Source organism: Danio rerio, chromosome 23, assembly GCF_049306965.1.
Source record: "Danio rerio strain Tuebingen ecotype United States chromosome 23, GRCz12tu, whole genome shotgun sequence".
NCBI classification, from domain to species: Eukaryota; Metazoa; Chordata; class Actinopteri; order Cypriniformes; family Danionidae; genus Danio; species Danio rerio.
In genome coordinates, this window is record NC_133198.1 from 7,861,305 (window position 1) to 7,874,195 (window position 12,891).

Sequence of the window (12,891 nt, forward strand, 5' to 3'; positions counted from 1 at the left end):
CCAAATTGCACTAGTGTCGCGTTTTGGTGATTCTATGCTAAAAGTAAAAGTCAACAATATCTGTCACAAACCAGCTGATCTGAAAGTTCATTGTACCATGATTGACTGTATAAACACACACACACAAAAGGTAGATTTGTAATGTACTAAAGACCTGAAGCTATAAAAGCATTACATAAAGAACTGTGACTAAAAAACATGGTTTATTAAAAATAATAACGTTAAACCATTTTACATGAATTTAAATGTATTATCTTTCCATTTCTAAAGATCTTCTGTGACTACAATATTATTTTAATAAATATATATGTATAATAAATCTGTTTTGTTCAAAAATACATTGCCTATATTTACAAAGTAATTAATAAATATATTCATTTTTCAAAATGGGGTGTACTTATTTATGCTGAGCACTGTGTATACTAACAAGCATTTTTAGACATTTTTTAATGTATTTAAGTGCACGCCAAAAACAAAAGTTGCCTATACTTATCCGTGTTTCCCTCCTTCTCATATCGCATATACATTCAAGCAGGGAACAGCATTTCTTTACCAGTATTGAGCAAGTTTGACAACCTCATTGATGTTGCATGACAGTGGTTTGCCGTTTATATAGGGAGAACAACAGCACATTGCTTTAGGTTGTTTTTGCACCTGTAGACCATTTAGTTTGCTCCAAAACAGGGATTAAATGTGTTACAATGTGGCCTTTTGTTCTTGGAAAGGTTCAGTTTCACACAGCAAAGTTTCTAAACGGACCGAATTAGCTAAAACAAGTCATGTGCGAGTAAACTCTCTTCACATTGGTCAGAGTGACGCTCAGCTGTCATGTGTCCTTTTTTAATTTATAAGCAACATTATAAGCGAAAAGCTGTGCTTTCATTTTGAATAATGACCCCCACAGACATTCCCTGCTGAAAAATTTAGTTTAAACCAGACTAGGATGGTTGGCTGGTTTTAGCTGGTCGACCAGCCTGGTTTTAGAGGGGTTTTGGCCATTTCCAGGCTGGTTTCCAGCCATTTCCAGCATGGTTTTAGCTGGTCAGGCTGGGAACCCAGGAAAAACCAGCTATGTCCAGCTTAAACAAGGCTGGTCAAGTTGGTTTAAGCTGGATTTAGCTGGTCATTTTCCAACCTGACCAGCTAAGACCAGGCTGGATCTGGCTGGAAAACAGTCTGGAAATGGCCAAAACCCCTCTAAAACTAGGCTGGTCGACCAGCTAAAACCAGCTAACCATCCAAGGCTGGTTTAAGCTAGATTTTTCAGCAGGGTTGTCATTAAATATAAATCAGAGGAAAGACTTTCTCATACATCACACATAGCAGTTGGCTAGAATTATGCATTATAGGCTTTACATTATGTAGAGAAATAACAAATAAACCAAGTCTGCATCCCACCATACTCATAATTCTCTTTTCATATAGCCATATACAGTATGCCTATTACATATCCATAATACAATATGATATAGCCTGGTTCGGATCGTATTGCTTTCTCACTACAGTCAATCCGTTTTAGAGTTGAGCTGAGACCACCTCAAACTCAGACCGATTTATTTGGTACAGATCCGAGCGCGATTGCTAGATTCAGTTATGCCAAACAAACTGCGCTAACTGGGAAAACACACCAGGTTACGGAACAAAAGTCTAGGTGTGAAAGCCCCCTAAAGCAAAATAATAGAAGGTGGCACAGCTTTTTCTTTCTCTCTCTCTCTCTCTCTCTCTCTCTTGTGGTACAGTATATAAAATTTGAGGCCAAGGGGGCTCTATGCAACTTGTGTTGTGTGAGCCAGCTCTGACTGTACCTTATCTTGGTGTCTGATGCTAAGGTTTTCTGGTCTCTCCCAGCAGCGTGTGGACAGGTTGAGGATAGCAGTGGCAGCCATGTGGGCAGCTTCAGCATCATGGGAATAATCATAGCCACTGGAGGAGCTTTTTCCATAAACACCGTGCAGGCTGGGACTTGGGGGGGAGACCCTGGGGAATGGAGGTTTGGCTGTGGGCAAAAGAGAATAGTGTTAATACTAAACACCCAGCACTCACTTACCGCTAACCTTGCTGTATGACAATAAAGAGTGGTGAACATTTGCTGGATTATTCACAAAGCACACCATTTATACACAATTTTGCTCTGCCAGGAGTGTATTATACATAGCGTTCAAAAAGCGTGACTAATCCTGCTCACATTTGAAGGCTTTGGGTGAAGTTTCGCTGGTGTGCATCTTTGGGGCGAGCATGCGCTTGCCGAACACCTGCACGTCGAAGCTTGCATAATCGAAGGACACCTTGGAGTACTTCTCCAGCTCCTTGGCCAGATTAGCACGTGGCGTGGCGGGGACGAGGCTGGGCCTGTAGCTGCCGTGCGGCGGAATCTCCAACTGCTTCACAAAACACATGGGCCTAAAAAAAGGGTAGCGAGGGAGAGCGGGAGAGAGAGAAGGTTCCGTCATTTTTCCTCTACAAAAGAATCAATATCCCTGCAGTGAAGAAAAAAAGAAGCATAAAAGGATAAGTGTAAGTGAGCATAAAAGATCAAGAGTGAAAGAGTGGGCTGGAATTAGACAGCAGAAGAGAAGCGGAATTGAAAGACTGACAATGAGCCAGAGATACAGTGAAAAAGAAAAAGGAAGGAAAAGTCCCACAGATAAATAGCCGGTAAAAGAGTAAATGGGAAAGGGAGAGAGAGTGAGAAAGAGAGGTTTTAAAGCAGGGTGACTGAAGGAGAAGAGGATTAAATAGTGTCTTATCAGCACTGAGCACATTAGCATATCATATAGCATGGAATTGAAGCCCTAAAACCGACTCCTTTTCCTCAAGAACCGTGAGCCCTTGCGGCCCTTTCTCTGTTCTGAAGAAAAACTCTGAAAAGACATTTGGCATATTCCAGAACCTACTGAAGCAGCATTTTAATGTGTTGTAGATGCTCCTGATGTCTAAAAAAAGAAGTCAACTTCATTACGCAGCTCAATTTATCACATTACAGTCTAATACTATGACGCTTTGCACATCTTTCACAGAAAAAAAGCTATCCCAGAATGCATTAAAATGTTGGGAAATAACATGAAATGTTGTTAGAGTGCTTAGTGTATTAGTACTTAGAGTACTTAGCATTCTGTGTAGTTGTTATTTATTAGAATATTGCCCTTTAACTGGTACAACAATTTTACTTGAAATGGAGCACAGCAACTATAAGGCTGCATTTACACTGCAGATCTTGATGGTCAATACTGATTTTGTGACTGTATCTGATTTTTTTTGATGACCAGCTTACATCGTCTTTTAAAAGTGACTCGTATCCGATATGAGTGTGAAGAGACACTTACTTCACGAGACGAGACATGAGATTGGGTTCACGAGAACGAGATGAGATTTTTACAGTATCTTTAAGAAATCTTTAATGATGAAATGAATGAATGGAAAATATTTAATTCAACTGAAGAAAAAATCACAAAATGTAAAACAATTAACTTTTTTAAATCAACTTGTAATGAATGTTATTTAACGTTTATTTGAATGAATTGTCCCATAAACTACATGCAAACACTGCTAAATATTTAGCTATAAACTCTACTGACTGGCTTTCTCTCTGTACAACAGGGGTCACCAATCTCGGTCCTGGAGGGCCGGTGTCCCTGCAGGTTTTAGCTCCAACTTGCTTCAACACACCTGCCTGGATGTTTCAAGTATACCTAGTAAGACCTTGATTAGCTTGTTCAGGTGTGTCTGATTAGGGTTGGAGCTAAAATCTGCAGGACACCGGCCCTCCAGGAACAACTTTTGTGACCACTGCTGTACAATTTCACATGAGGAACGATCTCCTTTCCACAAATTGAATAAAAAAAAAATTAATCATGTCATTTTTGATTAAAATTTTTTTAACAGTTTCACTTTCATATAGCAACAGCTTCTGTTTTTTTTCTTCTGTAGAGCATAAACATGTGTTCGGTGATGATGATGATGACGACAACAGGTGTATGTGTCTCCAGAAGTTCACTGTGTGTTTGTCTGTGTGCGCGTGCACTCGGAAGAGATGTGTGTCTGTTGTCCTTTACTGACTCGATGGGTGCAGAGAAGTGTCAAACAGCTGAATGTGTATGACTTGGTTGGTATTGTTGTTCCAGTGGATGGCGGCGGGGTGTTGCAGACGAAAGTGAGCGGGGTGGGGTTGTCGCGGATGACTGTGAAGAAGATTAGGGAGTCGCGGAATAAAGCGGAGAAAGTGAACTGCAGACAGGTGAGAAGGGCAGTTGAGAAGGGTGATCGGTAAAATGAGGTTAATTAAGTGCTGGTCCTACACAACGGTAATAGTTTGATTACATCGTTTACATCTCTGTACTGCATATCAATAATGCGACTGAAATAGAAATACTCCACATGTTTTAGGGTGCTTTCACACCTGTGAATCAATTCAGTTGTTACGAAACAGAGATTACAATTGTTACATTGTTGCTCTTTGCTCTTGGAGCGGTTCGCTTTCACACTGCAAAGTTTCTAAACAGACCAAAAGAGCTAAAACAAGTCACGTGCGAGTAAACTCTCTTTACATTGGTCAGAGTGTCAGGGTTTATTTTGCAGCGTCCCGCTCAGCTGTCAGGAGAGGTGGTGGTTTGGTGGTGATTGGCAGAGTGCGCACGCGCGACGTGTCTGAGGAGAGACGCAGTGGGAAGGGGTGAGAAGGGTGCGCGACGATGTCTATTTGAGGACCGGGAGCAGGTAGACGCAAGATTACCGGGAGATCATCACTCGTCTGCGGGCATCCGGAGACTCTCGAAACTTCCCGCCCTACTCATAATTCTCTCTTCATATAGCCGTATGCCTATTACATATCCATAAAACACTGTGATATAACCGCGCTCGGATCGGATCGCTTTCTCACTGCAATCGAACCGCTCCAGGGTTCGTTTTAATCGAGCCGAGATCACCTCATTCAAGCGATCTCGGAGCGATTACTTTGGCGCGGAACAGAGCGCGATTGCCCTGTTCACATATGCCAAACGAACCGCGCTAACAGGGCAAACGAGATGCGTTCTGAAACAAAAGTGTAGGTGTGAAAGCACGCTTAATTCCATTAGTGTTTACGACGATTATGGCTTTAAGTATATCTAAAGTGCTATTCGATTGTATGTTATGAGCCGTGGTTATTGCGTGTCGCTGCAGTTGTAGCAGCCTCTGCTTTTGGACGCGGCAACCCTTGAACTCCGACAAAGAAAAATCGTTTATGTCACACTCACTAGTCCCAATCGAGTGAAGCACAACAAGTTGTATACAGGTGTATACTATAGGTCACGTACTATAGGTGATGACAAAAAGTTTTCATTTGCTCATCTTCTTTTAATCTAGGCTTTTTAAACGAGTAGGCATTTTAATGTAATGTCCATGGTGTGATTTATGCACGGAATGTATGCAATAGTTTTATATTAGTTTATATTGGGTATGTGGTGGATATTGTGCTCTCTAGCACTCTCTCTCTCTCTCACTCCCTCTCTCTCATTAACATGTTTAAATACCTCTGCTATATGACAATATAAAAGCTTTTTTAGTCCTTGTCTATGAGATTTAAGGTTTGGAACTCTGCTGAACTTTGTTCTGAAATGAAAGCATCAAAGTTTACATCATTCGCTATGGTTTTTAATGATGTGTGACTCGCACTGACAGATGAAAATCCGATGTGCTTGCTTACACTTCAGACATGAGGGAACGGATTTAATTCATATCGGATAAATTTCCACATATTAACAAGGCCTGAATCTGATTTGAGTAAATCGGAATCCATGCGTTAGGCCCTATCCCGTCTATGCCACATGAGAGAAAACAAATCGGAATTGGGTCACTCGAACCATGCAGTGTAAATGCAGCCTAAAAAAACAAGTCAGCAACTGATCATTGCTTAATTGAAGTTTCCATTAAAAGCACCGGTACTAACTGAAACTGTAACTGGTAGTTTAGATGGGTTCTCGTGAAAGCACATGAGCATTGACTGGATCAACATGAAATATAAGCATCTTTAATACGTTTTCTACATAAGAAGACTACATTTGTGGAATATTCCATGTCTAAACTGTTGCTGATATGAAATGCGAGTACAACAAACAGTTTTTCTTTTTTAAAACTACTCAATCTTAACTCATAACTGTAGTAGCTGGCTGGGGGCCTTGCAGTTTTGGCTGTTGAGTGAACTTTTCTTGGACTATCTCCACTAAAATCAATTCAGCAAGTCAGGTATGTTGTGTGTTTGCCGTTGTAAATGAATTCATTAATGGTTAGGATCTTTTAAAAGCAGGCAGTAGGCTGCTAGCTAGGATTTGGAAACAAGCTAAGGAATGCTAGCACGTGGGTGTGTGTCATTGTGGACTTTGACACTGTGTTCTGTATTTAACATCATTAGCAGATTTCAGGCGTAAAGCAGAAAGCGTTTGAAGGAAAACATGCACGCACACACCTACGTGTGTTATGATCTGCGTGACAATGGCATGTAAAGTATATTAGCCTCTGCTTCCTGTCTCTTCATTAGTCACTGCATCCCATTAGCAAGGGTGACATGCGGAGCTGCCAGAGGTCTCTCTGGTGACTTCTCATTGTCGACATCTTCCCTTAATGGGCTTTCTCAACGAACTGACGCTCATTTAAATCAGAATAACACTAATAAGAGAGGACTGCTTATTATTTTCATAATCCGCATTGCTTTGTCTGACCACAGACATGCTTCCTGAAGGAAAGTAATTATTTTTCCAATACTCCATGCCCTGTAAGTCCCATAATTAGCTTATCAGTGGCGTAATTAGACTAGCAGGTTTGAGGCCCGATCCCAGCATGAAATGGCAGGCTGTGCTCTATTAGAAGGGCAAAGGAAAGGAAGGGCCGACATGCTGAAGAGCCTGACCAATCGTGCTGCGGTAAGTGAGTTTAGTCCTGCGGTGAATGACAGCTGTGCTAACCAACCACAGCAGGTACATTTGATGGACACATACTGCTGACATAGAAGCTGAAGGACAGGAGGAGACCGAGCGCGGGGCAAGTTTGCTGTTGCTGGGATAAATAGGGATAAATGCTGATGTTTTCAGTTCCAGGGTTTGTTTGGTGAGGGTTTAGAGCTCACCTGAGTACACGGTCAGAGTTTGGGCTGCCCTTGATGTGCTCGCCCATGGGCTGGGGCAGATGTTGCTTGTCATGACTCTTTGAGAGCTTTTCAGCAGCAGCGATGGGACATCCGGACAAACTAATAGAGGAGAAAAAAATGTTTAATGCTTCTGTTGAACATTTCCAATGTGCTTTATAGTGGGGGAAAGGTTCTACAGATGACTGAAATTTCCTTCACAGTAAGAAAATAACAAAAGATATTTGAGTAGCTACAATATTTAATCAATAGCTAAAGCTTTGAATAGCCCTTCAGAACTCTCAGTGGTGTAACGGATCATAAATCTCGCGGTTTGGACCACATTATGATTTTTGAGTCATGAATCATTGTTCAGATCATCAGAAAAGGAAGGAAATGTCATTTGCTTTCAATTTATACAAAAATATTACTCCAAAAACCAATGCAAAAACCTGTCATTTTAATGAAATAAAAATCAAGAAAGAACCAGCTGAAAAATATTATCTTTGGTACTGTTGCTGATAATGCAAAATATAGAAATCTAACATCTTGTAGAACATATCATATTTATTTGAAAGCCACAAAGTTCTAAAATGTCTTAAATTTCAAAAACTCAGTTTTAGGCCTAAAAAGAGTTAAATTTACTGAAATATCGTCCAGTTAAATCATTTTAAACAGATCTTAATTTTAATTTGTTTAAGTAAAGCTACTAAATTAATTCAACAGTCATCCAATCTCCAACACTATTTCTAAAAACTTTTAGCAACACTTTATAACTTATAACTAATATTAATATCAACTAATATTATAACAGTTTGTTGTACCTACATTTAGTTTAATATAAGTTTTTATTTTTAAAATTGTTTTTATTAGTATGCGTACAACTAGGGTCTGCTTGTTTTGACTCATTATTTAAAATATGTGGCTAAGAAATAACTAATTAGAATTAGTTTTTTTTGGTGGGGTAAGTAAAAGAAAATCCTTAGCGTTTATCTTTATATAAGTCTAAAACTTAATAGTTTTTAAAAAGGTCTTAAAAATGATTAAAATTGACTTGGTGAAACCTGCAGAAACTCTGATAAATGATTCAACAATTCACCCATAAAACTTCATGGTGTATCATTTTTGAATATCTATTCAGTGATATAATTTTGATGGTTTTTGTCGCCACCTATTGGTTAAACAATGTAATTGCTACAACATTCACCAGCGTCAAGTTCCATTAAGCTGATTTTAATCTTTACCATAAACATCAGTGTTTATATCTGAACTATAGACTGTTCTCCCAGAACTTCTGTCTTGTTTAATTGTATGTAACGAACTGAAAAAGTGTAAAAACTGAGTCTCTCTCGATCAAACACAGATTTGAATGCAGCGATTCGAAGGATTAATAAACATGCAAATCATTATCATTTATCACTAATGTTGCACGGGTTTGAATTGAGATCTTTTAATGTTTAACTGTGCTGCTTTACACTGAATGCATTAATGCAGGCTAACAAACAGTGACAGAAAACACATTTAATAATAACCTAAGAAAGCATTTAGGTCCCACCCCAACTTCATCGTTATATTTTACAGAGAAGCCAAAATGCTTTCATACACGTGATTTGAACGACGCAGGAGGCGATCTCTCTGCAATTAACCAACAAGTTCAAAAAAGTTTGTAATCCGTGGGTTATATGCATTCCGAACTGTAGGTTGTGATCCGTACGTTGATCTGTTACATCCCAAAGAATTTTTAAGTGTGAAGAATAGTCATCATGTAGACCTCATGCACCAAGAAAGACTTGGGAATGTACCATGTGGTTACCAAAAGGAAATCTATTCTTAAAAAGAGAGACTCTGTACCTGCGGTGTGTGTTGCGGTTGCTGTTGACATGACCCTGACCAGTGCATCCCGGCGTTGGGCACTTCAGGACATTTTCATGCATGGCCAAAACTGAGTACAAACCAAGAAAGCACAGACAACAATGTGTTAGTCAATAGAATATCTGCATAACCCCAAAAATCCACCCTAATTTTGACAGTTTTATGGAAGGTCTCAGGGTATCTGAGGTACACGTCGAAGGCACGGATTGTCTTTTCTGCTGCGAATGATCACACAATCAAAAGATGTGTCTGTAGTTTGATGTTGACTCACTCTCAGGAGGGATCCGATCTTTGTGTGGGCAGCCTGACAGACTGCGGTGGTGGGGATAGAGTCCGGTCACGTGACCCGTTCCATCACACCCAGGGGTTGGGCATTTGATCTCTCGCTTCTCTGATCTAGAACTCTCTGTAGGCAACAAAACACCTGTCAGTCAAGCCTTATCTGAAGACATTATCACTTCTGTCAGGACAGAAATGTACAAAAGACGTGCATATTACCACACGCATTAGACACCAACACGCTCTCCAGTTTCATGCTCTCTGGAAGTTGTTAAAGTTGCCTCTGGACCCATGAGAGGACACATTTATGGTGATAATTATGGTCATTATGCGTGCGGGCAGGTGGATGTTTCCATACAGGATAATTATCTTCGGTGAGGGTGCGCTGGGGTTTATTGGACTATCTACTGAAAAATGGAGCTCATTAAACAGACTTTACCATTGGCAAAGCACATCTCCATATTATACAGGAGGAGGAAGTGAGAAAGAGTGTGTGGGGTCCAAGGTAAATGAAAGAAGGCACAAGGACAAAGGCAAAACTGAAAAAAAAAAACATTAAAAAAAGGCAGGAGAGAGAAAGTGAGAGACGTTAAGAGAGAAAGAGCTTGCATGTGCGCTTCAGTGGCTCCTTAATTAAATGTTGAAATGTTAACGAGACATGCACCTCCTAATTAAAACTGGTCGGAGCGTGAGGAGGCCAGTTATAGAGGGGGTGTGGAGCTCTACCGAGCGCTCAGCTGAATCCAGCGCCACACGGACCGGGCACAGTGCCAACCGAGAGCAGAACAACACCACAAACAAAACCAATAAACAAATAAACACGTGCCAAACCAATCTAATTACACACACCCTCTCTCCCCTTCAACTCTCTCGCACTCTCTCTCTCTCTCTTTCTAAGTGCTTCAGTAATTATAGACTAAGGCTGGAGTTTATCTATGGAAACCAATTCATTTGACCCATTTATACTCTCCAGATTGCTTCCCCCATTATTAATCTTGCAGTTCTTTGCCTGAGCGAGAGCTTGCCATTTTAATCTTCTTTCTGATTAATCATGTGTGGGTGTTTATTTATGAGAATTTGTTGATATTTGAGCACTTGTGTAGGGTGGGTTGAAAACTGCATATGTGCAACGTTTAAATAGCACTTTGAGTGCACTTATGAAATGGCTTCTTGCATTGGAGTGTGTAAATATATATATTGAATATATATATATATATTCAAGTCTTTAAATGCAAGTGGGAAGTATTTCCGAATGTTAAACAGTTGTGTAGTTTCAAATAGATGTGACAGCTAATGAGAAGAAATGGTAAGGTTAATAGATCAACAATATACAACAAACAGCAATGCAATTCATATAACCATAATGTAAATTGCTATTTTAATGCAACATTTTTTTTTTAAGCAGCATTCTGCATTCTTATATAAGCTAAATATGATTTGCCTAAAAATACTGTGTTTACATAGTTACGTCTTAACAGATTTGGGTAAATCCATTTATGTGTAAATACATGTTGTTGTCTGTCTAATGGAGTGGAGGATGTGCAACAATCTGTAGTTTTTGCATGAAATCATTCTTAAATAAATTGTATCATTTGTGTTTTGCAACAATTAACAAAAATATTTAAACAATTATTTTGCATTGATTTAACAATCTGCATAATATAAGTATTTCTTCCTCTTAAAATATGAAATTGCAGGAAATTATGTACTAATTACAAGTGTAATTTTTATCTAGAGTGCCTTACAGGTCAAACTTTGTTATTGTCCACCATTTGGTTAGTACAGGGGTCGGGAAACTTTTTTAGCAAAAAGCCAAATTTTTTAAAAAACATTTTAGGGTCAATATTATTAGCCCCTTTAAGCTATATTTGTTTTCGATAGTCTACAGAACAAACTATCGATGTACAATAACTTGCCTAATAATTACCCTAACCTGTCAAGTTAACCTAATTAACCTAGTCACTGTCACTTTAAGCTGTATAGAAGTGTCTAGTCAAAAATTATTTACTGTCATCATGGCAAAGATAAAATAAATCAGTTATTAGAAATGAGGAATTAAAACTATTATATTTAGAAATGTGTTGAAAAAAAATCTCCCGTTAAACAGAAATTGGGGAAAACAGGAGGGCTAATAATTCTGATATTAAATGTAAAAAAAATATATATATACAAAACACACACACACACACACACACACACACACACACACACACACACACACACACACACACACACACATATGTATACTATATATATATACTACTATATACACACACACACACACATATATATATATATATATATATATATATATATATATTATATATATATATATATATATATATATATATATATATATATATATATATATATATATATATATATACACTACTATAAATAATACAGGTTTAAACAAAACCTTTATTTATGTTCATGCGCAACTCAGAAATAAACATAAATGATGAAAGGACAAAAGTATATTTAAATTTCTGGTAAATTAACTCTTTAACAATTTAAAATAAACAAACATTTTACCACTCTAATATGTACACAGTTTCTTCAAATAATTCAAATGAAAGTATACAGCAAAGTTTTAATTTTGGCTAGTTTTAAAGAACAAAAATCATATTTTATAATTATTGGGAAAATAAAGGCAAACAACTTGCGTTTCTATGGTAACTAGAAACGTAATTTGTTTGCCCTTTATTGGTGTTGCGATTCAAGTTTATTCACAGCAATGTACATGTGCAGTGGTCGAACTTCCTTTTATTGTAAACTGTTTTTATCAATTTTGCATTTAAAAAATTGGAATTGTGGCGACGCAGTGGTGCAGTGGGTAGCACATTCGTCTCACAGCAAGACGGTCGCTGGTTTGAGACTCGGCTGGGTCAGTTGGCACTTCTGTGTGGAGTTTGCATGTTGTGTCAGTGTTCGCGTGGGTTTTCCCCCACAAGTCCAAAGCTGTGGTATAGGTGAATTAGGTAAGCTAAATTGTGCGTAGTGTATGTGTGTGAATAAGGGTGTATGGATGTTTCCCAGTGATGGGTTGCGGCCGGAAGGGCATGCGCTGCGTAAAACATATGCTGGATAAGTTGGCGGTTCATTCCGCTGTGGTGACCCCAGATTAATAAAGGGACTAAGCCGAAAAGAAAATGAATGAATTGAAATTGTATTTTCATTAGCAAACTGATTTCTAGAGATGGTTATAAACTTAGAACTGTAAAATATTGAAGGTAGAAAGTTGAAGAGCCACGCATTTTTGTCAAAGAGCCACATGTGGCTCACAAGCTATAGGTTCAATTCAATTCAATCTATGTTTATTTCCATAGCGCTTTTACAATATAGATTGTGTCAAAGCAATTTCATAGAGAAGTTCTAGTGAATAAAAACTGTCAGTCCAGTGTTCAGATTTGAAGTTCAGTTTAGTTCAGTTCAGTGTGGTTTAATTTTCACTTCTGAAAGTCCAAACACTAAAGAGCAAATCCATCCATTCGCAGCTCCACTAGTCTCCTACAGTGCTAGGTTCCCTACCATTGGGTTAGTACACATGAGCTCAAAAACAGTTTGAAACAAATCGATTTGTTGACAATTTTGTATCATCAAAGCTGTAAATAATTTTGAATTAACTGCAACAACATGCATGCCTA

The 12,891-nt window shown here is 38.5% G+C and overlaps 1 protein-coding gene across 27 annotated transcripts in view; it reads right to left on the minus strand.

Moving 5' to 3' along the window:
* The window catches only part of myt1b (myelin transcription factor 1b), a 211,737-nt gene that overhangs the window by 15,720 nt on the left and 183,126 nt on the right, over nucleotides 1-12,891 (minus strand). For all 27 annotated transcript variants that reach the window (XM_068216863.2, XM_073939823.1, XM_073939820.1 and 24 more), the window contains 5 exons: nucleotides 9,237-9,371; nucleotides 8,945-9,035; nucleotides 7,097-7,216; nucleotides 2,186-2,400; nucleotides 1,806-1,996 (listed from right to left, as the gene is read on the minus strand). In XM_068216863.2, coding sequence (XP_068072964.2) covers nucleotides 1,806-1,996; nucleotides 2,186-2,400; nucleotides 7,097-7,216; nucleotides 8,945-9,035; nucleotides 9,237-9,371 — 752 coding nt within the window. The remainder of the gene's footprint in view (nucleotides 1-1,805; nucleotides 1,997-2,185; nucleotides 2,401-7,096; nucleotides 7,217-8,944; nucleotides 9,036-9,236; nucleotides 9,372-12,891) is intronic.